This window comes from Vigna umbellata, chromosome 3, assembly GCF_029865625.1.
Source record: "Vigna umbellata cultivar VRB3 chromosome 3, Vumbellata_1.0, whole genome shotgun sequence".
NCBI classification, from domain to species: domain Eukaryota; kingdom Viridiplantae; phylum Streptophyta; class Magnoliopsida; order Fabales; family Fabaceae; genus Vigna; species Vigna umbellata.
The window spans coordinates 19,908,862-19,935,383 of NC_142167.1; the positions used below are offsets into that span (position 1 = coordinate 19,908,862).

Here is a 26,522-nt window from a genome sequence, read left to right on the forward strand (position 1 = left end):
ACATTTAATTTGGTGGTGGAAAGATGTTATATATCCCAAAAAAAAATCATTAGTATAAAAATAAAGTTGGAAAATAAAAAATGATTATTTTAAAGTGTGGATATTTTTTGTCATCTAATCAAACACAAATTATGATTTAAATGTTGGGGTCTGACATAATTAAGAGAAAATATTTAATTTGAATTATTTAATATGAATTTTTTAAAAGATTTTATCTACTTTTTCATTAAAAAGTATTAAATAAACTCTTACGATTGCAAATGTGAATGCGATACCACTTATTTATTCTCCATCCTTTTCATCTAATAATTTTATGAATTAAGTAAATTCTATTATAAAATTATACACTACTTTCACTATCGCAATCTCACAATCACCACAAAAATAAATAGTCCGTAAAAGGAGAATTCTTTTCTACTAACTTAACCCTAATTCCCCAACTAATACACGCGACACCCACCACGAAAGAGTAGTCACAAATATTAAAAAGAAAATAAAATAAATTATGTTAAACAATAGTAATGGAAAAGTAAGGAAAAATTATCTTTTCATCCCCTAAAAAGAACGTAACTTCTAAAATTAAAATTTTATAACAGTATAGGCATTTTTTTAAAAAAATACACAATAAAAAATAATATAAACATTAAAATTTAACTTACTACTTGTTGGGCCACGTATAAATACACAATTTATCTATGGTTAACCACCAATTGATGTCAAAGAAAATAGTAGAAAATTTAGTTACATACACGGTATTTTTTTTCGCTTTTATTTGAAGAACAAACTATTTAATGATATTTTTATTAGAGCTTTTTAATTGATCCAGTTCAAGTGTTTTTCAAGAAGCCAAATCAAACCACTGTATATAAATAATTCGTCTGAACCATTTTACAGAAACAGTTCATACAGCAAATTACAGTTGGGATCACTTCGAATTCTAAACCAATGTTCAGTTAAGACAAATTTAGACAACAATTTTCATTCTACAAGAGACCATTACAACCACGTTCGTGAAGACTGAGTACCTGATTCAACAAGGAGTTAGTGGGCATGGACTGTTTCTGTTTGGAGTACATCAATCATAACATAATTAAATCCTAAATGTGAATTATGATGTGCACGATATGAATAGAAAAGCGCAATATACTTGTTCCATCTAAATTTTCGAAAATAATCCATCAAAACTAACTTTATATCAAAGCCAAGAGTGAGACAAAACAGGGAGGATTTGAATACTAGAGACTAACTATCAAACAGTGAATAATGCAAGATGACATGTCAGGTATACCTAGTTAGATGGAGGAAAGCAGATTTAATAGAGGGTTTTAAGTGTTTAAAGTATATGACAGGAGAACTGAACACCTGAAATACTTAATGGTAAATCAAGAAAAAAAAATTAAAAACACAGAATATATAACGATGGGCACAATAACAATAACAGTCTAAGATGCCTTGGTCTCCTCGGCAGCTGTCTCAAAATCCTGTCCTGCAACAAGCTCTGGGACGTCGTCGTCATTCTCCTCTTGAGCTTCTGCTGAGCCAGCAGCTCCTTCGGGAGCCTGCTTCTGAAACTGCTCCGCAAGCTTCTTAAGATTTTCTAGGTTATCTGGTCCTGCATTTTAATAATCAAAAATATTAGATTGAGGCACGAGAAACACCATTAGACAACTTACAAACAAATTCAGAAAACATACCTAATTGGTGGATAATGCTGGGGAGTATATCCTGCAACTCTGTAAAGGAAAAAAGTTTCATGTCAAATTTCATTAATTACTAATTGCTTGTTTTTCAAAAATGTTGATAAAAATAAGCAAATACACGGCTGTCTAGTACTCTAGAAATTAGAGGAAGCAATGCGTTGGTATAGTCCAACTTATAACAATTGCCGGATATTTCAATGTCAATCTAAACAGAGGCACTTGTGTTCTTAATGCATTAAAGCCTAATGAGAAAAACAAGCAAATATCTGTCTGAAATAAACTGAACCAAATACACGTCTATCTAGTAATCAAGAAATTGGACAAAGCGAAGTGTTGGCATAGTCCAACTTATAGAACAATCCCCGGATATTTCATTTCCAATTTAACCATAGTTGCTTGTGCCCTTAATGCATTAATGCCTAATTAGAAAAACATGAAGATTTGACACAGCCACTTTTTTTTTTAATTTAATATTATTTTGCAACATTTACAAATAAATTGAGAATACTCGTGGAAAAGAGGGCATACGACAATAAAGAGAACAGAAATAGTTGCTTACTCTTTGTTTGTGGAGAACCACTGACAACCCAAGTGTTTGCAGCAATAGATGCTTGAACTGTAAGAAAAAAATCCAACTTAATATGATTGAAGCAAAACATATAGCCTATTATATTAAAATTTATAAGTATTTTGAACTGACACTACCTTTGGGATTTAGAAACTGGATAACTACATCATCCTTAAAGATATTGACCTCCTCAATTGCAGGAATGGCATTCACCCCTATTCTCTTCAGAGTGCTCTGAAGCCTTTTGTCATCTGTGGTTGTGGTCTTGTGGACGGCCTTCTTCTTTCTGAAAAAAGAGAAAACATCATTTGAAAATTCAACCTAATATATGATGCACAGTGTTTATTTCCGAAAAAAGAAAAAGCCAACAAATTGATAATAATCCCTCAAATAAGTGCATAGTGAAAAGGGGGAGCGAGGAGAAAGCTAAAAAAAGAATGTCTGTACAAGATAATGTCAAATCCAATCACAGATGATAAGGTAAACATGTCAAAATCCAAAATTGTCAGTACACTAAGAAAACTAGCTTTAATCGAAATGAAAAAAACAAGTTAAATGTATGGAAATACCTTCTCACGGTACCCTTCCCTCCAGTTCTAACCGAACCAGCCATCTTCATCAACTTTTCCCGATTCATCTGGGTAAAGACAAAGAAGGAAAAAAATAAATTTCATCCTAGTCAACTAGGAACATAGAAAGATCCAAAAATGAATGGTGAGGAAATTTAAGACAAAAAACAAGACAAAAGACCGATTTACAAACTTGGTTGTAGATTCAATTTAAAATGCAGTGACATGCAACATGCAAAAGTATAATCAGGCTACATTGTATAATTGAATCATGCATGAATCAAATGCTAACAGCACAGCAGAAGTAATTTTATATGGACTTTACTTAGCACCCGACAAATAATTAAATGCACACCCAAATTCAGAACAGATCTAAAGTAGATATGTTCAATACTGAAACTAAATAAATGGTTTTTGACGATGCCGTGCTGCTCATCAAAACAAGACAAAACTCCTAAACTTGGACACAATGTGAATTCATCTAAATACAAGCTCATATCGTATCAAGGTGATACTCCTACGTTAAATAAAGCGTTACGATAAAGAACATTGAGAATTGAAAAAAACAACATGCAACCCGAAAAAAAAGAAGAAGAATAAAATAACATACAAAATACATAAGAACATTTCACACAGCCTCCTCAGTTCAGGTCTCCAGTAATTTTCCGCATTGGAAACAACTCAGAAGAACGAAAGTTCATTTTGTTCATCCTCGGAGGAAATGTAAAATACAATTAACAATCTTCACTAAAATCATCTTGCCCTACACATTATAACCCTCAATTGATTCCATGTCACAGCTTCACACAACCTATCCACTAAAACAATCTTCGATATACTATCTACCAAAAACCAGTTCGAAATTGAAAAACAAAAATTGTGATTCGAAATCCTACAAGCCCTAAAACCAAATGATGCAAGAAATCATTGCAACTTAAAATCCTTTATTTCCAAAATCCCACATGTTAAAGAGGAGATAAATGTTATACAAATCCCAATAAAATGACCAAATTCAGATAAATGAAATCAGATAGAACCCGCAATCATGACATCATCAAAACAGTACAGGAAGGACAAAACAAAACCGCTTAGAAACCGATTAACCCAATAATTAACGCAAAACTTGACATGGCACAGCGAAAGAAAGATGAAATTGGTGATAGAATAGTAGAGCAATAAAAGCGGTACCTTTGTGAAGTTGGATTAAGCTCAGTACTGAGAGCAAAGGGTAACACTCGCTAAGAAAACCTAAACAATAAGAGGAGATAAGGACTACCTTTTATATCAACGAGCAAGCCTGCAAAAACCCTAAACTTTTTTTTTTCATTTTTATATTAAAAATAAAAACTCTATGGTGTTGGGTTGGCCACAGTCAATGTTTAGACCCAATAATGAAAGCCCATTTCCAAATATGAGTGTGAAACGAGCTGCAAACTATTCTGTAGCTATTATAAATGTTGATTAAATTAAAATTTATAAATAATATGATAAAAAAAATAATATTACAAAAAATTTCAAATAAGAACGCATGACAATAAATGAATTAGAAAAATACATGTAAGAATACAATTAAAAGGCCTTCAACAACATATATAATGAATTAAAATGCCTTAAAAATACCTTGTATGTATGATGAATTAAAATATTTTAAAAGTAAAAGAATTAAAATAAAATAAAAATAAAACTTTAAATTTCTTAAGGAAAACAAACATATTTATTGGACATGATATATATAATATATATATATATATATATATATATATATATATATATATATATATATATATATATTTGTATGTGTGTGACATTAAACATGTTATCAAACAAAACATTTTACAAACAAGTCAAAGAAAACATTACATAGCAACAAGAAATATAAACTAAAAATAAAAATATATGTATTAGTATTAGATTTATAATATTAAAAAATATAGCATATATAAAATAAGAAAAATGTGTGTTAATTATCACAATATTTAGTACCATTTGATTTTGTCATCAATTAGGTTGATGTGATTATAAATTTAAGTATTTTTATTTAAATTCTTATTAAAACATTTATTGCATTGAATATTTAAATAAATTGTATTTTTTAATTAATGTTTTGTCATCGACTTCTCTTAAATATCATAGTTTCAAATACAACACTACAAACTCAAACAATAGGAAAAATTAACCTTTAAAACCTTAAGCATCCTTGTCAAATGACTTTATTTACTATACGTGGTTGGTTTAATTTACGTTTCAGTATTTAATTTCAAAAATTGATATGACATTATTTTTTATAAAAAAAAAAAAGATTTAGGTGACTTGTTATTCGAGCATGTGAATAATCAAACAATTATGTCACTTTACTTGAAAATAAAATAAAATAATGAAGACTTAATTTAAAAATATAACAATTTTAGATTTTAAATACTTTCATATAATTAATTTTTTAAGTAAAAAATAAAATAATTTGAACTAACAAAATTTATGAAAGATTTCAAATTTAATTATATTATATTTATTTTTCACGTAAAGTATACAACAATAATGGCATGGGATAATAATTAATAACAAAATAAAAATAATAGATACTTAATAATTAAATTACTTGATTAGTCCGTATAAAATTGTATTATTTACTCAATGTATTTTGAATTCTTTAAATATCATTAAAGTTCAAAAGGCACATTTTTTATAACTAAAATATTATATTCCATTGACAAACACGATACAGAATAAAGGACATTCATAAAAAAATATGATTTAATTTTTAAAAAACAATCAATGTAATAAAAAAAATGAAAAGTTTAACAAACAAATATCAATGACAAAATAAATTGAAAAGAAGGTTGTTCCATGAGAAATCCATCACGAAATAAAAATATTTGATTAAAAATAAATTCCAAACCAACACTATTTTTGTCACTAGAAAACATTTTCAATTTGTTTTTATGCAAAGAAAAATGAAGAGAAAAAATCTATAAGTGAAAATTAAAATAAAAATTATATTGAACTTATTAGTGACCGACGTAAAACAAATATTTATATTAGATCTCACTGATGTAATTTTTTTGTTGTACCTAGTCTAATATACTAATATAGTGTAAATTATTTTATATCGTAAGTTATGTGGTCTAATATAGTGTTTTATAAGTTATTTTATATCGTAAGTTAGGTGACTAAATGACTATTTTATGTTATTATATTTAGTTTGCGTATTTGAAACAAGATACTAATAAAAGTCAAGAAAAAATAAATATAAAAATTGTTTGGAATAATCCTTAAATAATATCTAAGTATTTTGTGTCTCCATTAATCGTACTTGTAATACGTATGTGTGTTTGCTTAGTTTTAAGCAAATATCAAGGATAATGACAACAATGGAGTGTCTCACCCTTAAAGTTTATATTCCTAACTTTCTTAATTTGGATTGCATTCATGATGCATTTCACGTGCTCGACAAAATGCTTAAATCAAATTTTGAGTTTCCTTCAATGAAACAAGTTACTTAAAGGAGTTGGTGAGGATGGGACAAAATGTTGTGGTGTTAGTTGTTCATGGAGTTTTCCCTTGCACATTTAAACTTTACTCAAATTGAGATTGGTTGAGCAGGAATTGAAAAAATTGTCAAGGGTTTTGCAAATATGGTTTTAGTTGGTGGAAAAAAGGTAAAGTCAAAGAATAAAAGTTTAAGGTTGCAAATACTAAGAAGATTAGTAGAAGAGATTTTTCTTAAAATGAAGGTTAAACCCATTCGGAGGTCCTTATTTTTGTGGGATTGTCCCAATTACATTCTTGTCTTTTCATTTTTGTCAATTTGATCCTTTTTATTGAAAAATTGACTTAATTGAGTCTCTGCCGTTAAATCAAGTTAATCCCGTTAAATTTTTTATGACGTGTGAGGGTGGAGTGGATATTATTTCAAACATGGCTTGCAGAGAACGTTATACGTGATTTTTATTAATCACGTGGCATTTTCTAAATGAAACATTTTAAAATTTGGGGTTTTTTTGAAAGATTCTAAAATTAAGGTTCATTTAAATTTTAATTGGGTTTAAAATTGGGCATAGCGGTTCTGACGCCATAGTTGGCGACCCCATAACCATCGGAGAAGCTTTGGAAGCGGCGGCCATGACGACGGGGAATAAAGTGGTGGACCAAAACGACGCAGCTGCTATCAGCGCGGTAGAGATTAGGGCTTCCGGAGAGAAGAGCGTGAGGTCTGCCGACGTTGGTGAAACGGTGCAAGGGGAACAAAGTGTGGCAGATTGTGTCCGGGAGTGGATTCAAGTGTAACAGTGCGGTGTGGGAAGCTCTCAGACACGTGAATCCCTCACCCAAGAGTCCCTGGGAAGATTGCATTCATAAGTACTCTGTTCAGATTGCATAGTTTCATCTGAAAAACTCTGGGCTTTGATTTCAGATTTCTTGTGTCACGAATATATGTCTCCTCTTCTACTACCTCTTTTCAAACTCCATTGTAGTCATCGATTGTTCTGTTTTCATTGTTCCTTGAGTTGAGCTTTCGACGTTACTGTATTCGGATGATCATTACATGATTTTTTTAAAATCTTCAGATCAGTGTTAATGTCGTTTTGTGTGCATTTTTGTTGCTGGTTCAAACGATGTGGTAGGCAGGCAAGCAACTGGTTAAAGTGTTTGGATTTAGTCAGAAACCTGGTGGAACTTTGGTGCCCCTAGAGATTAAGTTCTTGTTGTGCATTAAATTGTGGAATTGCGAAGAACAACGAGTCTTCAAAATTGGGTTTAAAATTGGGAAGAGAATTGGCAAGGGGAGAATGCTCTCTTGCTTTTGCGGCGGCCGCTCGCGTTCTGCCATGACTTCAGTGAATTGGACTGGTGTTGATGGTTTCCTGGGTGACGCGATTCTGGTTTGATTGGTTGCCATGGTTGTCGGATGAAGGTTTGAGTGGCGCGAGATGGAGAAGAGGGGTAGATGAAATTTGCGCTTAGGATTCTTCACAGGGTTTGATTTGGGGTTCTTGGGCTGTTGTGCGAATTTTCTTTTCTCTGGTCCCGATTTCTAATGCAGGTTGTGCAAAGGAGATGACGGTCATGCGAGGAGCTTCGCGTCTTTTGGTTCATGATGAAGATGGTGATTTTTGTTGTTGTGGAGGCACAATTATGGGTTGGTTTCTGTTTGCAGGTGAATCTGGGCTTGATGATTAACGCAGAACGAAGATGCTTCGATGGTTGACGTCGTGCCAATTTGAAGCTTTAGAGTTTATCTTCTCAATTCAAATTTCAATTAATCATAATTTTAAAATCTTTCAAAAAAACCCGAATTTTTTAAATGTTTCGTTTAGAAAATGCCATGTTCAAGGGTTTTGTTAATAGAAAGCCACGTATAAGGGTATCTGCACACCACGTCTCCAAAATTATCCACGTCACCCTGACAGGTAAGCAAAAACTTAACTCCGCTAAGTTGATTTAACGGTAGAGACCAATTGATTCAATTTTTTCATATTAAGGACTTAATTGACAAAACTTAAAAGACGAAGATATAACTATGATAACTCCAAGAAAATAGGGACCTCGAAATGAGTTTAACCTAAAATGAACTAAATTCTTCATAATCAAAAGACAAATAATATCAAGTTGTATGTAAATATGTAAACAATATTTCTTTTATATTACAAAATTGAGTATTAGAAATAAAATAGAATTAAAAATATATTTTGTTGTGTAATTACTTTTTTATTACTTGTACCATTTAGTCAATTAAAAATGGGAAGGTCAATTATCTAGCAAGAAAATAATCTGTTTGAAAAAGTTATTAATGGATAATTATTCTGAATAATAACAATTATTAACGAATAGTTAATGAAAATAATTGTAATTAAATAGGTTAGAGGAAAAAGATAATTAAGTAACTCTCACTACTAATTCTATTATAAGAATTATTAACTAAATAACTGACTTACTTAAAATCAACTAAATTCTTCGTAATCGAAAAAATAATTATTTCAATATCATGTTGTCATGTAAATACGTAAACGATATTTCTTTTATATTACAAAATTCAGTATTAAAAATAAAATGGAATTAAAATATATTTTAGTTGTGTAATTTCTTTTATATTACTTTTTTTTTGTGAAAAATAATTTCAAGAGAACGAGGAATTGATAAAATCGAATAAAAAGGGTAGAAAAATTGCTGGTTTGCTTTGTTTGCCTTATCTAACAAACAACAGAATAGGAACCAGAAACCAGATGGCTCGGTTGCTCTGCTTTGCAAACACTGCGACACATACTTGTTGGTGCTGATCTTTCGCTTCCTCTCACTCACATCACGCATGGCTTGTTTACAGCCTCCATGGTTTTCTTCGTTACGCGTCGCACCTCCAACAAAACTCGCAGGCCCGCCTTCAGCTTCTCTTAAGCCCGCCAAGCAGCTGTGTTGGGCCTTGGGTCCCGACAATACCGAATCTTCTGAACCCTCACAGGAAGCCCCAACGGGCCCCTTGGATCCCGTGAAGCTTGCGTTCAGCAAGGCCCAAGCTTATAAAAAGTCCAACGTATCGAACTCTGGGTTGGGAACTACGCAAGGGGCTGACGATGACAATTCCGTCGAAAAGGTAAACGTCGGTGGTGAGGGCCAAAAGGATTTACCGGATTCCGTGAAGATTGCAATGGAGAAGGCCAAAAAGTACAAGCAGAACAAAGGTGTTGCTGATAGCGAAACAACACAAACACAAGGTAATACTAATTAGTGCTTGTTGTTGCTCATAAATTCATTCACGTGTTCGATTAATGTAATATTAATATAATTCTCAGTGATTAAGCCATGCTCATCTCCGATGTTCTTAACAATTATTATAATTCTATGTGATTATGCGATGCTTGTCTCCTCCGATGTTTTTTAACGAAAATGTCTGAACTCAAACTTTGTTTGAATAAACTTGTGGAAGAAGAAAATTAGAAGATGAAATGAATTGGGTTTTCTTTTTAAAAAATTATGAGGGAGGATTCTATTCCGATTTATTTATTTTTTAATTCTTTTAATAAAATAATAGGCTTGTAGTATTCAATCAATACTTTTAAACATTGAAATGATATTCACATGTGAGTATTCGTTTAAAAGTTACTGTAATTCTTTTTATATTTATTTTTCAAGTCTCTATACACATTTATGAAAATGTTATAAAATAAAAAGTCTAAAATAGATATTTTGTAAGGTTTAAGTAAATAAGTATGACAAAAATTACTAAGAATTTATAGAATAAAACGTTGTAATAATAATCATTTTTACTATTTTATTGTCATTGTTACTATTGTGAATTTTCTATTAAATTAGGAAGATGAATCTTCATGCATAAAATTATTGGATAAGAAAAAATCATGACTATCAACTTATTGTTCAGACTAAAATGTAAGGATGATAAAATGTTAGGGAAATTATACTTTAACAACAGAATTTGATGCTAGCGGTCCACGAGGAAAATGATTTGAGAATTTTTAATGATGTGGAAAGAGAGTTCGCAGAAGAGGTTTGAAATTTTGAGGCTCCATTTCCAGTTTTCACATTTTGAATTTGGGACATTGGTAGAGAGAGAAGAGAAGCTTGAGAGAGAGCGGGAACCCTAGAGTGAGAGTCCGTCTTCCTCCGACCAGCCACGAGTGCCGCTGGAGTTCGTCTTCTTCCACCCAGCCAGTTCCGATTCAGGGTCGCCGCAGCTCCGGCGTTGGCAGACGAAACGAAGACGGCATCGTCTTCCCTCTGACCCAGCCAACTAAGGGCGCGTTTTGAGTCTCAATTCCTCCCCCTCGCTTCCTTTCCTGTGCCGGACCCTTGCGGTGGCCACTGGAGTGCCACCGGAGCATCGCCGTCGCCGGAGTGTCGCATGAACGGAAGGAATCGTGAACGGTAGATAGAGTTCCTCTTCCTCCGACCTAGGCAGACATTGTGGTTTTTTGAGGTAGTAGCGTGTTCCCACTTGGTTCCTTCCCTTGACCGACGCAGTGCCTTGTCTGTCGGAGTTCCGGGTGTGGAACTATTGTCCGAACCCGTGACCGACGGAGTGTCGAGCGTGGCAATCCTTTGTGCGTAGGTGTGTTTTATTCGATTTATAATTTTTTAGGCCCGATTTTGGTAACGTTATTTTGATGGTTGTGGTTGATATATTGTCTATGTTGTTTTGTGTTGGTGTAGTGTGATGGATGAACTTGGTGAACAAAGTAAAGGTCGAGATACAACGAAGAAGGTATGTAGGATTGTATTTGATTTGCATACATTTATTGTTTGACTGTATTTAAATAGTAAGCATGACTTCGTATGCAGTTAGTGTTCAGACACTACTGCACAACCAAGATGATAGGTCTTTTGAACGAACCGTTGACTTCTGAGCAAAAGGTTACATTGAGAAGACTGTTTTTGGTTGGTTGTTATACTTGCCAGGTTGTATTAAGATAGGTAGGAATTTGTTATCTAAGTTATGTGGTCAATGGGTAGATAACATGAGTGAGTTTTATTTTGGTGACAAAGTTATTAAGTTTACTGAATTTGATGTGTGTCTGTCGTTAGGGTTGCCTATTGTTGGTGAAGTGATAGATTTAAATAAAGTTGGACATCGTAGTGTTTGTAGGGAGTACTTCCCTGAGGGGAAAGTAGATGTGAGCATGGTATATGACTTTTTGTTAGAGGAACATGAAAATTTTCCAATAGAACATTTTTGCAGCTTGTATATATTGGTAGGGATATCACAGTTCTTGCTTCCCAATCGAAGTGGAGTTTCCAATTCTTTTTGACCTTGTTTAGGAGTTGGGGTGTGTGGGTAAGTACAATTGGGGCAGTTTAGTTTTTCAGTACTTTGTTGAAAGTGTGTGTAGTGCTTCAACAACAATGAAGGATGAAACCAGCAAAAGCCATTTTCATATACCCTCAAAGGTTGAACGATTCCCACATAAGATTCGAGTATGTGGGTAATAATAATTTTCATATCACCATATATTTTGGTGCTTGCTCCCAAGAGAGTAGGGAATCTTTCATTTTGCTGGTTTCATCCTTCATTGTTGTTGAAGCACTACACACACTTTCAACAAAGTATTGAAAAACTAAACTGCCCCAATTGTACTTACCCACACACCCCAACTCCCAAACAAGGTCAAAAAGAATTGGAAATACTACTCCACTTCGATTGGGAAGCAAGATATCTGATATCCCTACCAATATATACAAGCTGCAAAAATGTTCTATTGGAAACTTTTCATGTTCCTCTAACAAAAAGTCATATACCATGCTCACATCTACTTTCCCCTCAGGGAAGTACTCCCTACAAACACTACGGTGTCCAACTTTATTTAAATCTATCACTTCACCAACAATAGGCAACCTTAACGACAGACACACATCAAATTCAGTAAACTTAATAACTTTGTCACCAAAATAAAACCCACTCATGTTATCTACCCATTGACCACATAACTTAGATAACAAATTCCTACCTATCTTAATACAACCTGGCAAGTATAACAACCAATTAAAAACAGTCTTCTCAATGTAACCCTTCTGCTCAGAAGTCAACCGTTCGTTCAAAAGACCTATCATCTTGGTTTTGCAGTAGTGTCTGAACACTAACTGCATACGAAGTCATGCTTACTATTTAAATACAGTCAAACAATAAATGTATGCAAATCAAATACAATCCTACATACCTTCTTCGTTGTATCTCGACCTTTACTTTGTTCACCAAGTTCATCCATCATACTACACCAACACAAAACAACCATAGACAATATATCAACCACAACCATCAAAATAACGTTACCAAAATCGGGCCTAAAAAATTACAAATCAAATAAAACACACCTACGCACAAAGGATTGTCACGCTCGACACTCCGTCGGTCACGGGTTCGGACAATAGTTCCACAGCCGGAACTCCGGCGGACAGGACACCGCGCCGGTCAAGGGAATGAACCAAGTGGGAACACGCTACTACCTCAAAAAGCCACAATGTCTGCCTAGGTCGGAGGAAGAGGGACTCTATCTACCGTTCACGATTCCTTCCACAATCGACACTCCGGCGATGCTCCGGCGGCACTCCGGCACAAGGAAGGAAGCGGGTGGGAGGAATCGAGACTCAAAATGCGCCCTTAGTTGGCTGGGTCGGAGGGAAGACGATGCCGTCTCGTTTCGTCTGCGAACGCCGGAGCTGCGGCGACCCTGAATTGGAACTGGCTGGGTGGAAGAAATACGGCAATGTTCAATGTTGTCCGTAAGCCGACTGAACGTCGGAACTCCGGCGGCACTCCAGCGGCTCTCCGTCGGAACTCTCTATCTAGGGTTCGACTCTCTCTCTCAAGCTTCTCTTCTCTCTCTACGAAGGTCCCAATTTCAAACTCTAAAAAGTGAAATTGAAACCGCCAAACTTCAAACCCCTTCTGCACTCCCTTTCCACGTCATTTAAAATTTTCAATCCAATTTTCCACCTGGACCTGTAACATTTTGACACCTGTCCCGTGTCAAAATGTTGTCAAAACCTGTTGTTAAAGTATCATTTCCCTTTCTTTAATCCCAACTGAATACTCTCGTTAAATAAACTTGTATACTTATTGCTGCTATGGAAGGTTTTTCATCTACAAACTAATTTAATTTTAACTGAGAAAAAAGTTTAATTAGTTTTATTTATTTTTCTTTATAAGTACATAGAGAAACTGATCCTTTAGAAACAAAGCAGAGGGCACTTGTGTGATAGATATTAGATGATATCTTCCATCTTACCAGGACTTCCATTGATTTTTCATTGGTAATTTTTAGCGACAAGGTATGTATCTGTCCTTCGATATGCATGTGGTGCTAAAATGGGTGCTTGGATTCGATTTTAGGATCCTTGGGAGGGAGTGAGAGAAGTTCAGGGGGAAATGTTATGGACGACAAGGTTGGCAAGAAGGGAGAACTTTCAGTTTCAAAAATGGATTTTGTGGGGCTTGACTTTGCTGATAAGAAGACGACAAGGGGATTGCCACCTGGGTTGGTTCCTATTGCGGACCCTTTCTTTGATGATGACTTGCCTGAGGTGGAGCTTATTGTTGGAGACACAAGCAAGTTTGGTGATGCAATGGCTCCAGAACCTGAACAAGCTAATGAAGACGAGGCTGAACTTTACAAGCCAAAAGTTTCTACCTGGGGTGTCTTTCCTAGACCTGCCAATATATCAAAAACAGTATGGTATTTAGCGTTTGTCAAATGCTCCTGCCTAATGAAACCAATTTTGTCCCTTGTTTTTGATTCCCCTTTATCATTTACCCCCACTTTTTACACTTTCCTTTCGGTCACTTTCAGTTTGGTGGTGGGAGAGTTATACGTCCAGGAGATGTTCTAGAGACTGAAGAAGAAAAGGCTGCTAAAGAAGCACGCACAAAGCAACTACTTGCTGCCTACAAAAAGAAAATGGGATTGAATATTGATCCAAAGCTAAAATCTGAGTGTGAGGAGGTACACATATATAGCGGTATCCCAATTATTGCTCTAATGATTTCCTTCGTTTAAGATTTTCTTTTTGTAATATTTGTACTGACTGTTCATTATCATCATTAACAATTGATTGCTATGACCAGTATAAAGAAAATACAAATCAAGATGCTCTGGTTTATTGGCTTATTCAAATCATGGACATAACTTTGTTTGATAGAATATAATAGATTGACCTTCAACTTACATGTTCAAAATGCATTCAGTGGTAATAAAGTAAATTTAGAGCCTTCTAACTGTTTTCATCTTAAAGCAATTATGTTTACAAGAAAATATAATAAGTAATTTCAAAACTGATGATTTTAAGCAAAAAAATTTTTTTTTGCCTGCTCATATCAAACAAATTAATCGAGCAACATCAAAATGGAAATTTGGAATGAAATGGTTTAAGCTTAACCTTTATATTGACGGACATGTTAATAATAGTCTCTTGGGTTTGCAATGTAACCGCAATTTTCCTCCTGGTTAGTAAACTCTATCTTCACTGGTTATGGCAATGAAGCCTTAAGTTCAGTATTTGATTGAACGATTGAAGAAAGGGGTTGGACAGAATTATGTGATGAGAATGAAAATTAGCATGCACAAACTTTTTTGATCCTTTAGCTAAGATATCTTAAATTCTCAATGCTTTTTTATTTAGATGGTTATCTTTGCAATTTAATGTGTTATTGCCTCTTCTTTAGTTGATTATCTTTTGCTTGATAATCCCAGCTTACATACTTTCTATATTGTATGTGATATTTATAGACATTGAAGGACGGCGACTTGTTAATGAATGAGGGAAAGCTGAACGAAGCATTGCCCTACTATGAGAAGGTCATGGATAAATTAACCTTCGAGGTAAATGTTTTAATATAAAAATACTTGTCAGATATGAAAAAAAAAACATATTTATCTTTTCCGTAAAAGGCTAATATCACCCCTCTGAAAACCAGCTAAATTCATGCTTGGTGAAGGTGAAATAGGGACCATAGGAAGATGCTCTTTTCTTTTGTACTTTTACATTTTATTGAGCATAGCATCACATCTATTTTTTGAACTTTAACATATACTCTAGCAGGGAAACTAAGGAAAAAAATTTGGAGGAATGTATGAGATTAATCATGTCTTTGCAGAGTGAACTCCATGGGTTAGCTGCTTTGCAGTGGTCGATTTGTCAAGACTCCCTCAGCAGGTATGTTCAGAAACTTCACATACCCAAACTTCTAATGGGAACTGCCAAACTGTGTTCTACTTAGAATTGATGACATCCTAGTATTGAATATGCATGTGCAAGGTTGTAACTTCAACTTGTGTTGTGTTCGTGTTGATGACTGTTTCTTATTCAAAATCATGCACTTTGTTTGTTCCTGTAAGTTTAGCTTAAAAGGATGAACAAATTAAACGGCTCTGAAAAAGGTGTCATATGTTGTGTGTCAAATTGGTTTATTATATATTGCCTTGTAGTCTGCAATATTGTTATCCTTATCCGGGTCAATTCACAAATTTGAGCCCTCAATAGATGTTTATTTTCATTTCTTGATCATGTCATCATCACCCAATCCTACTGTATAATTTTAGGCTTTTGATGCAAAATGATGACGTAGGACCTCCCCTACCCCCTCCCCAGAATTCATAATGTTGGGAATAGAGAAAATGGTTCTAAAAGTAAACTCTAATTGAAGCGTTGGTTCTCCTGGATGAGATGGCTCAGACTGTTGAAGTTCTTTCTGGAAAAATGGATCTTTGCCATTGAAGTGGTGAAACATTAGCCGCAGTCACAATCAGGGATCCATTGTTAATTTTGTTGCCTGGTGCAAAGGGAAAGATAAGATCTAGTTCATAGTGAAATAGAACTTTCATCAATGAGCTACCTCATTTAGATATGGTCGCTTTAACTATTTAACTGTTCCAAAGGTGAAGTTGCAATAATGAAATCCTTGTAAGTTTCCACTGCAGCATACGAAACCCAGCTAATATTTATTTAGACCTTGTTTTTCTTTAAAATAAGTTCTATATTTTTATTGCCATGCCCATTAATCTTAGTGGGACTTTGTGTAGGAACAATTACAGCCTGAATACTAGAAAGTGGTTATGTTCATTTTTAACTGACCCGATTTTTCCTTTTTCAAGATTTCCAACATATTTTGATGATTGACAGGTCCAATGAGGCTAGAAGTATGTACGAGAAGCTTCTATCTCACCCAAATCCTAAAGTAAGCAAGAAAGCAAGACAGTTCATGTACAGCTTTCAGGTAATTTCTGGTGTGATGTTTGCTTTTCAGCAAAATGATACTCTACATAACAGTTCAACCTGAATTTAAAAGAACTGTACTTTATCTAATGTCTAAAACATCAATCTATGATGTTTTCTACGCACATCATGGAAAAGAAAGCACACATTTTATTATTTCTTTTTATCTTTTGCATTTACAAACTCTGTCAGGCTATGGAAATGATGAAGGTGTCAGCAAGTTCTCCGTTTTATTTAAAGAACACAGGCTACCAGAATTATTTTGATGCATTTGTAGAGAAAAAGTCTAATTACCCTCAAGAAGATGACCTGGTTCAAGAAAGTGCAATGAATCAGGTTGTGCCGTATATTCTTTTTCTTCTTTCTCCTATTTTTATTGTATTATTAGTTGCTCTTAAGAAAGGAATATAAATAATTCTCTTTTTTTTTTGTTTTCAGTTTGTATACGTGTCCCTTTTTGTTTTTCTTCATATTATTATTACATACATGTCAATGATCAAATCCTTTGAACAGAAGAAAATTCTTCCAATTTGGACTGCTTCATTCAATTTTGGTGCAAAATTAACCTCTACTATTGTAAATAGGGAATTTTGAGGATTATTACAGAAGAAAGAATTTTTGAGGATAATAAAAATCTAAAGAAATCCAGAATATTGGAGAAGAATGATGAGTATAAAGAAACTTTAAGAGATAAGAAAACGTATATCACAACTTATTGAATTTTTATCTTTTGGCTAGAGCAATTATAATTGTAATAATATTAATTCTTTTTTTCCGTTCATGTTAGGTTATACAGAAGCTGTCATATTTCAGGATGCAATTTTCAGTTTTTTAGAACTAATATCCATGATTAATAGGTACTAATTTTTGAAATGATAAAGTTGTAAGTATTTTTGTGTGCTGACTCTGTAATTAAATGTTACTGTTCACAAATTCTTCAAGGAAAGAGTACAAAAATAAAGAGTACTTTTTTAACATAAAATTCTGGTATGTAAATATTACGAATGCGTTTCTATTTTTAGTTCTTTTATAACGTTTCGTATATTATTTGGTTAACCTTTTTTTTTTCTGCACTAAATGGCTAAGAAAATTCTTCTACTTTTTTGTTGCTTAAAATGTTCTTTACTAATAATAAGACTGTTAATTATAATGTTTTATGCTTTATAAATAAAACATTATAAATTATTACTAAATTAAAAAATTAAAGCTGGAAATCAATAAGCATACCGCCAATGAATATTAAAATAATATTTAGCTAATATCTTGTGCATTTCATGATTACTTACGAAGTTAATTGATGGTTTAAATGTTAATTAAAAGTAAATTTAAACAAAAAAAATAATTCAATTAAATAAGAAATAAATAATTTGATATGATAAACAAGTCTAAATGATGCTTGTGGCATAAGAAGAAAAGCAAGTAGCTAAATAGGTTCTTACACCGTAAAAAAAAAGCAGTATACACATTGACATCTATTTCTTAAAATCATTATAAGTTAAACTTTTTCTACTTACACATATTAGTTGCTAGTTATTAAATTAATATGGTTTTAGTGTTTTTTTATGCATCAGAATTAAAAAAAAAGGCATTATCAGTCTAAGTGTTATGTAAATATTAACACATTTAGTACAAATACAAATGAAACAGGTAATGTAAATATTAGCATTAAAGTGAAACAGATTTTTTAAAAAATCAGTTGAACTGATCTTTAAATCAAATAAATGAAAGGTTGAAAAAGTATAAGAAATTAAGGATTATCTTTCCCTGTCACAATTGACTCAACTTTTAAAATGAACTTCTTTGCTTACTGATAATTATAATTAAATATAAGCATTAAATATTCAATAAATAAAGTCTATTATCTAGAAATTTGTATTCATGTTAGACCTTTGGTCACCCTCTTTTCAACACTGATTTACACGATTTTGAAATTAGATAATGATACTTTGATAATATTCTTTTAACAATATTTTAATATTGTCTACGTGTCATTGGTGTGATTGATCTATATTGGTGTTTATGATTATTATTATGGATTGTGGAATAATTTTGGACCAATCACAGAATAACATGTAAACAGTATTAAAATGTTGTCAAAGTATCATTGTCCTTTGGATTCTACCCAGAAACATCTTCTTTCACCTTATTTTAGAAACTACGTTTTTAATTTATCATCATTATCGATTGCTTAAGAGAGCATTTGTTGGTGGTGTTTGGTTACCTCAAAATCAATATAAAGATACATTTATTATATATTTTTGTTTACTGATATTATTTTTTGCATAACCTTAACGGTGAATCATATTATAAATATGATTATTATCGATTAAGTCTTAATTAGACATCATTTATCTAAAATTTATTTTAAAATTTATAAATACAAATTTAAGGTAAATAATGACATTTAATATATAATAATAACATGAGATCAAAGTGCTTTTGCAAATAATCTTTGAGACAACTGCAACATTACAAACATTTAGATTTAGATTATTATACGACGATAAACCGTTGATTTCAATTTCTATATCCAAAACACTTACCATTTGATTTTAAGTTTTAACTTTTTATTTATTATTTTTTTGTGGGCCATCCCATAATTATCATTAACCATTATTTGAAGGAGCTGAGACGTTGGTTTGAGATGGACCCATGGCCCATTTAGGCTCACAGAAAATCCGTTTTAATGAACTTTTCTTAATATATTTTAAAATTTCAAAATCATATCTTCAATGTATTTTAAAGACACAGTAGAAAAATGAAACTTAGAAGAAAATCCAAATTCTAACCCATATTTACAGATATCTTTGACATCAAAAGAAAATCCAAATCCAAACAAACAACTATACAAACTTCCAAAATTTGAATCATTGTGATTAATAATCATGAAGAATACCATTTATTAATCGTTGAATTATTAGAAAATGTATATTCATTCATTATCAACTTCTGACATTGCATGTGATGTGAGTTGCACCGTTCATTTAAACACAAGAAGATCCAAAATAATGTGAGAAGAAAGTGGGTATACTGAAATTGAAGAAAACGGGTTTTGGCAGAGCCATAATTCAAATTTAAGATTAAAAGACTATTTTTTTTTATTTTATTTATACATCAAATAATTTTCTTTTTCTTATAAAGATAGCACCCCAGTGAATTATATTTTCCCTTTTACACTAAGTCAATATTTTGAGGGATTCATCGAAAAAAAAAATATTAATAAGCAATGACAGATTATATTTTGTTGAACCCATTTATTAGTATATTTATAAATCAATTTTCACACTCTTTTATAATATTTAGTGAACATCCGTCACTGACACGAATTTAACTTATGTAAATATTGAAACTATTTATAATTATGAGAATGAATTGAAACTTAAACTTACAATTTTGAATAATTAGAGCAGTTATCAAATTTATGTGTAGCATATGTGATTGGTTAATACAGGTTATATAGTACATACAATTTTTTATTCTATTAGAAAGGAATTTCGTATTTTTTATGCAAATTTTGTGTTTAAAAATTGAAGGTGCCGCGTTCTCCACAACTTGTAGAATTTATGAACATCTGTTTTTCCGTTGATGTAGTTATTTCTATGTAGCAAATTTAGCTACTTCGAACTCCTCAACAGAAAACTAACCCCACACTGTACGAACTGAAGACTTCTCTCAATGAAAACTGAAAAGAGTTATTCATATTCGATAAAATACCTACTACCATTTTTATAACTAAGTAGATAATTCAAAATGATATATTAATATATATTTTTTTGACAATATTTTAATATAATAATTTGGTCTTATCTCTAGTCGATGTGAAACTTTCAACACACCTCTTTCATGCTGAGGTATAAACATATAGAATTAATGGATGGTTCGATGACCCGATAATGGATGATTCAATATTTCTTTTATTAAATTTATGTCGGTTTGTACAATAAAGTTTGCATTCCACTTATAAATTATAATCTGGTCTTATCTTTAGTCATCTAACTATTTATAATATAAATAATGAATTTATGAAAAAATAATGTGTTAAAATATTTTTTTTCTTGAAATCTGTTTATGTAACACCATTAACATGCAATTGATTGAAAGCAAAAAACCGTTGAGGCGATTTCGTGAAGCAAAAGGCAGCTTTAATAGAACTTAATTGCCACTGAACAAAAAAGCAATGCAAAGTAGAAAAATTTGTGTTGTCTTCGCCTGTCGCCTAGAAAAGGCCTTCAAGGTTTTCTTTATCCAAATGAAAGATAAGATAATATCTATGATGAATGTATGTCTACGTTAATAAGTTTATTTTGAAAATAATATTATATAAAATATTATATATGTATATTAAAATATTAATATATTTTAAAAAAAATATGATTGTTATTCTTACCAAAATAAAAAATTATAAATTTAATTATCATAAAAATACTTTTGTTTTATAAATTAAATATTTCAAGTATATATTTATAAAACACTATGATTATGATAGATTAATAACTTTTTTTTAACAACTCTTTTTTTTTACAATAAATTGTATGTTATTATTATTAGTTTGTATATTTGAAATGAACGAATATCATACTATATTACCAATTGTAAAAAAGTTATAAAAAAAAAAATTGTTGAAAAAACATTTTCCAAAACACTAATACATGATTCACATATACACATTAAACATATTAAACACCAATACATAATTCAAATTGAAGTCTCTATTCATTGTAATATAAGGAGAATGAGTTAAGGAATCAAATCAACAACGATTTTATGCTTTAAATATACGAAAGAAGTCACTAGCAAATGGAGAGTTGTGGTGTTACAAAGTACTAATAATGCTCAAGCACAAAGTGTCAGTACGCATCACCATGGAATACTTGTATCAGCCTTGTTCAAATTCCATTACCTTACCAACAACTGAGAATAATCAAGAAGATGTTCAAGAAGGAGGAATCTTTCTTGCTTCTTTTGGGTATAGTTCCTTCTTTTCTTTTGCAATGTGAACTTCCTTTTTGTGGAAAACAAAAGCACAAGAGGATATTTTTTTCTTGTGCTTGAATTCCACCACAGAAATGGAAGACTGATTTTGCTTCAAAATCTCTTGTTATTATGTATGTGGTTTTCTTTTGAATATGGTTCAAAGAATAGTTTTTGGAAACTCGAAGCCATCTTCCTCTCAGCACCAAGATGGCAAAACCAGAAAAACTGATGTGATGAAGAAAATGATGAAGTCAAGGTCCTTTCATCTTTTTGATTTTGAGTTTTCTCATTCATCGTCTTCGTTAAGGAGCTTATCTCAACCGAGAAAGGCACCCAATTACATGAAGCCCACCAGCAGTTCAGAAGCAAAGAAAGAGCTTTTCTCGCTTAGTCATCGACATACTCAATCTAGTTCAGATGGTAAGAGTCTACCACAAAAGGGTATGAGAAATTCAAAAGCTACTTTCGTTTCTTGCAAAGAACCTGTAAAAACTTTGTCTAGATCGAGTAGTTTGAATTCAATGAGAACATTAACAAAGAGTAATAGTTTAAAGCCTTGCAAAGCTTGTTCGAAAAATCTCACATCGGCAGTTCTGTTCGAAGACGTGAATGCACCAGAGAGAGCTACCTGCTCTTCAACTTTGAAAGAGTATAACTTCCCCGAGTACCTCACGCTTCACCCTGGAGGAACTGAGTCTGAGGGAGTTTCAGTCATGAAGGTTTGCCCCTATACATACTGTTCTCTTAATGGCCATGGCCATGCTCCTTTGCCTCCATTGAAGAGCTTCATGTCAGAAAGGAGGCATCTTTTGGAGACTCGGAAGAAGGATACGAAGCTGGAAGTTGTGATCCCTCAAAGATGGAAGGTGACCCGCTGTGATACAAAAGAAAACTCTGATATTGAGCAGATTTTCTTTCATGAAAAAACAGCATATGATGAAGCTGCTACAGGTAATCCAACAATCTCTCCCTTGGCACAAGAAATTGGTATGAATTTCATTTTTCAAATCTATGCCAAGGAATGGGAAGGAGATGAAGAAATGAGAAAATTCAACACCGTCAAAGAGATTGAAAAGCAACAAGATATCAATTTTGCAAAGGATGAGAATGGCATTGCAGCAGAAGAGGATGGTGTCAAGCAAGTTACTCCAGGTATGACTCATGATCTCCTAAAGTCTCAGATGAATTTTGAAGGGGATTTCAGAAACTACTTCACTGCTGCTGCAACTGAAGTAGATAACAAAGGGATCTTTCATCTAGGAGAAGATGTTGAAGATGCAGAAGAAAACCATCCAACTAGCTGTATTCATGAAGAAACCTGTACAGAAAGGTACAGCAACGGTGAACACATGGAGGATATTGAGTTGGATGAGTCCTATTCTCCATGCTGGGAGGAACAACATTTCCGTGAATTCAGCTATGAAGACACTACCGATTCTTCCATCTGCTCAGTGGAGGAGATCAACTCAAAACTCGAGTCGCTATCCGAGAGTTCGCATGATATATCTGAAATGTGGTTAGATGACATCTTTAACAGCAATAATGCAGACATTATGGTTGAAGATGTCAGACTCCAAGAAGCCAAAGAAGAGAGGTCAATCTGTTTTCAAGCACAACCTCATTGTACTAATTTTGTTCTGCAAGACACAAGTGAAAGCATCGAGCTTCTCATTCAAGAAAAATATTATCCATCCAAAGATATAGATTCTAAGTATGACGAATCTACTTTGAGCGAGGAAGTATTTCAGAATCTAGCTAATGAAAAAGATAACAACAGAGTAAATGAGAAACGTTTGGATTATGAGGTTAGTTGTGTCTCAATGTTACTTGATGAAGAGATAGTTGAAAATAGTGAAGGCCACAGCAGTAGTGAAAGTTGCAAGACTGATGAGAGCTATGAAGACAAAGATGAAAGCCTAGAAAATGAAGATGATGATGAATTTAACCAGGAGCACATAATTCACATGTCTAAAGTGCCTGAAGAAAGCACCACCATTATTATTGAGGAGAAAAAATTATCAGAGGAAAATAAAGTTAAAGGTGGTAAGTTGAAGAGCACAGGTGGTGAAGAACAGCACACAAGCAAGAATTGGCAATGGGGAACTAAGAGGAAGAGACCTGTGGAAGAGGAAGAAGAATTGAGAAAGATCAACCCACGAAAGCCAAATTTTCTGCCCTTAGTTTCTGAGGTAGAACCAGAGAAAGTTGATCTGAAGCACCAAATGATAGAGGAAAGAAAAGATGCAAAGGAATGGATGCTTGATTTTGCACTGAGACAAGCTGTCACAAAACTTGCTCCAGCAGGGAAAAGGAAAGTGTCATTACTAGTTGAAGCTTTTGAAGAAGTAATGGCAATGCCCAAATGCGAAGCTCATATAAGAAGTGATTCACCCTTTGCTCATGCAAGACCTATTCAAGCGTGTAGTTGATGTATGCAATGCATGCTACAAAGGTAAACACTGAGAGTCTTCTCTGACTCCTTACATCAAGTGCTATCTTGCACAGAAATCAAAGACACCAGGAAAAAGCCAATCTCCACGACCAGGATAAATCTGCAAGTACCCATTTCAATGAGTAACTTTCTATGCACATCTGCTTTCTCAAGCTTGGAGAAAATTCAACCGGCAGGGTTTTGTGGCTTTTACATGAATACTGAAACACAAGAAATGGACGTGGATTTGCCATATGAATTTGTTCTGCGTACTTTGGTATTTGCTTTTCTTAAGTTGGGTTTGGTGCACTATTACTTTTATGTATGATACATGCAAATCACCCTCGAGATTTGTTAGTTCATTTTATTTCTATCAGTACGTGTTTTGTATGGTTTTGTTTTTTATTTTACTCATTTCATACTAAGGAATTATAGAAGTACAACTTGTGAATGAATGTGTTCAGTTAATAATTCCAATCAATCAACTGTTGAGGTTTAGTTACCAATAGAAGAATCTATGGCTGGTGAAAAATGAAAAAAAAAATATAATAATTCTTAGTTAGTCGCTGAGGTTTTATAATTCAAATTGTGGTTGGAAGTTTGTACTTGTGTGCACCTGAAAACTATTAACTGCAGTAAACTTGTATTTTTCGAGATCAAATTAAAAAATAACCTTTTCTTGTATGTTAACTCAAGATGACGTTCTGATGAACTTGCGTGCACCTGAAAAGTATAAACTGCAGCGAACATGACGTTCTGATGTGAAGGAAAAAACAGTCATTTGTTGCTCAAGTTATATACTAGAATTATAAACAAATAAAGGTATATAAGGGAAACTTAAGTTAAACTGCTTTGTGACGATATATAAACGTAGTCATAATAATTTATGTCATAAGGATGATGTTTAATTAACTATGATTCAGAAAACCAAATACAACACCATTTCAACTTTTTTGTTGGCTTCAACTGTGTTTTATCAAGCAAAAAGTAGACACGAATAACATTATCTATTTGATTAAGTTAGAGAACATCAATTGGTAACACCTATAACTAAGAAAAAGGTAAAACTGCACACTTACAAAAAATAAAAATAAAGCAAACTTTTAATAAAACTAAACAATTACAAAGTGATATGTTTTTACAATCATAAAGTCGGAAAATATGTCCCACAAGAAGCTCTTATCATTCGATGAAGCATATTACATAAGATAGAGAGATCACCATTTATTTTGGTTCAGGTAAATGAATATCAATGGCCGGAAAATCACTAATCAGAGATTCAAGTTGTCCACGATAATTTCTCAGTTGAGAGCCATGGGAAGGATGCTCTTGCAAACCTACTGTGTGATGGCTAGCTTCTGAGCCTTCACTATGTTCCAAAGCTTCTTGTGCTTTGATTTCTTCACCAAACAATCCAAGGGCATCTGGTGTTGACAAAGAATGCACAGATTCATACAGCCCTTGGAATTCGTTCCTCTTTTCTTGTGTTGGAATCAACCTCTCTTTTAATTGGAGTGGAAGATGAGAAAAAGCACTTCACAAGAAGCAAGTCGCCAAAAATAATTAATTTTAAAATACAATTAGTGAAACAGTCACAGTGCTAAAAGTAAAATAAACTGCATGTATTCCCTCTGAGAGTACCTGGTAACACCTCTTACAACACCCCAACTGTAACCATCAAGAACCGATTGCTTAAAACCAATATTGAACCCCTCTTGAGCAGAAGCTTCCTTCCCAGCTATAAGACCATCTCGATACCCAATCTAAAATACGATGGAGGATTGAAAATGCATAGTTAGATAATCACAATATACAAGTGTAGAATTGGAAACAAAACTAAGAAAAAGTAATTCCACAATGCCAAAACAAACACCGTATGGAATTGGTCATGCCTCCTCTGCCACTCCCTGTCCAAATCCAACGAACTATCCAACTTGTCATCAGAATCATCCCAGAAACTCAAATCATCATCACCACCACGATCTAAAACCATAGTGAGAAATTAAAAGCCTTAACTAAAGCAAGAGACTGAAAAACAACAACGATAGATGCATTCATTCCAAATCAAATCACTCACACTACATCTTACCGTTTAACTTATCTTTATCATCAACAGCACTGGTGGATGTGAGTTCTAATTTGGACAGTTCTAAACTTTCGGCATAAAATTCTTCAGCAAACCGACCCTCCATCTGCAGTGCACACAGACTTTAAGAGAAATTACATCAATAAAACAAAGAAAAAGCTAAACAGACAATAAGAACAAATACTCAACAATAGGCGTCAACGTGAAATGAAGGTCGAAGAGAAACGACGAATAACGTTTTCACCGTTTGCTCGCTGCTCTGTGAAAGAAGAACAATGCTGGATTTGAGGGAGGATGTTTTTTTTATGGATTATTAGGACTATTAGAAAAGGCCCAATTAGTTAGGGGCTTCTTCCTGCAGCCCATGTTTTTCTTCCTACACTCCCAAACCTTTCCCCTTTTTCAATTTTACCCCTCAGTAATCCTCTGCGGAATTTTTCCTTTTTCTTTAAGTAAAATGGGAAAGAATGAAAATTTTGGG

The 26,522-nt window shown here is 33.1% G+C and overlaps 4 protein-coding genes and 1 non-coding gene across 5 annotated transcripts; 2 read left to right on the top strand and 3 right to left on the bottom strand.

Moving 5' to 3' along the window:
• Positions 1–1,297: 1,297 nt before the first annotated feature.
• Positions 1,298–4,175, bottom strand: LOC124825313 (basic transcription factor 3-like). The gene is made up of 6 exons (XM_047297900.2): positions 4,026–4,175; positions 2,838–2,905; positions 2,406–2,554; positions 2,260–2,316; positions 1,695–1,733; positions 1,298–1,612 (listed from the first exon to the last, which is right to left on the bottom strand). Exons 2-6 carry the CDS (start codon positions 2,903–2,905, stop codon positions 1,443–1,445), a joined length of 483 nt encoding a protein of 160 aa, XP_047153856.1. The 5' UTR covers positions 4,026–4,175; the 3' UTR covers positions 1,298–1,442.
• Positions 3,473–3,557, bottom strand: LOC124825314 (small nucleolar RNA Z159/U59). The gene has a single exon (XR_007027775.1). It is a non-coding gene; the product is annotated as a small nucleolar RNA Z159/U59 (small nucleolar RNA).
• Positions 4,176–9,006: 4,831 nt separating the features above from the next.
• Positions 9,007–17,098, top strand: LOC148201830 (cytochrome C oxidase subunit). Its single transcript, XM_088109281.1, has 7 exons — positions 9,007–9,544; positions 13,672–14,009; positions 14,129–14,281; positions 15,065–15,157; positions 15,433–15,491; positions 16,458–16,551; positions 16,743–17,098. Exons 1-7 carry the CDS (start codon positions 9,142–9,144, stop codon positions 16,959–16,961), a joined length of 1,359 nt encoding a protein of 452 aa, XP_087965407.1. The 5' UTR covers positions 9,007–9,141; the 3' UTR covers positions 16,962–17,098.
• A 4,264-nt stretch (positions 17,099–21,362) lies between these two features.
• On the top strand, positions 21,363–24,345 carry LOC148201831 (uncharacterized). The gene has a single exon (XM_088108531.1). The coding sequence runs from the start codon at positions 21,677–21,679 to the stop codon at positions 23,951–23,953; it is 2,277 nt and encodes a 758-aa protein (XP_087964657.1). The 5' UTR covers positions 21,363–21,676; the 3' UTR covers positions 23,954–24,345.
• A 695-nt stretch (positions 24,346–25,040) lies between these two features.
• On the bottom strand, positions 25,041–26,329 carry LOC124820145 (uncharacterized). Its single transcript, XM_047291790.2, has 5 exons — positions 26,231–26,329; positions 26,045–26,147; positions 25,829–25,938; positions 25,597–25,718; positions 25,041–25,489 (listed from the first exon to the last, which is right to left on the bottom strand). Exons 2-5 carry the CDS (start codon positions 26,145–26,147, stop codon positions 25,180–25,182), a joined length of 645 nt encoding a protein of 214 aa, XP_047147746.2. The 5' UTR covers positions 26,231–26,329; the 3' UTR covers positions 25,041–25,179.
• Between the last annotated feature and the right edge of the window lie 193 nt (positions 26,330–26,522).

Coding starts and splice junctions, on each gene's coding strand:
- LOC148201831 (XM_088108531.1), top strand. CDS start 21,677: ATGGTTCAAAGAATAGTTTTTGGAAACTCGAAGCCATCTTCCTCTCAG.
- LOC148201830 (XM_088109281.1), top strand. CDS start 9,142: ATGGCTTGTTTACAGCCTCCATGGTTTTCTTCGTTACGCGTCGCACCT. Junction 14,010..14,128: donor CTGCCAATATATCAAAAACA/GTATGGTATTTA, acceptor GGTCACTTTCAG/TTTGGTGGTGGGAGAGTTAT. Junction 15,158..15,432: donor TGGATAAATTAACCTTCGAG/GTAAATGTTTTA, acceptor ATGTCTTTGCAG/AGTGAACTCCATGGGTTAGC.
- LOC124825313 (XM_047297900.2), bottom strand. CDS start 2,905: ATGAATCGGGAAAAGTTGATGAAGATGGCTGGTTCGGTTAGAACTGGA. Junction 2,555..2,837: donor GGGAAGGGTACCGTGAGAAG/GTATTTCCATAC, acceptor CTCTTTTTTCAG/AAAGAAGAAGGCCGTCCACA. Junction 1,613..1,694: donor CAGCATTATCCACCAATTAG/GTATGTTTTCTG, acceptor ATTAAAATGCAG/GACCAGATAACCTAGAAAAT.
- LOC124820145 (XM_047291790.2), bottom strand. CDS start 26,147: ATGGAGGGTCGGTTTGCTGAAGAATTTTATGCCGAAAGTTTAGAACTG. Junction 25,939..26,044: donor TGATAAAGATAAGTTAAACG/GTAAGATGTAGT, acceptor CTATGGTTTTAG/ATCGTGGTGGTGATGATGAT. Junction 25,719..25,828: donor GGCATGACCAATTCCATACG/GTGTTTGTTTTG, acceptor ATCGTATTTTAG/ATTGGGTATCGAGATGGTCT.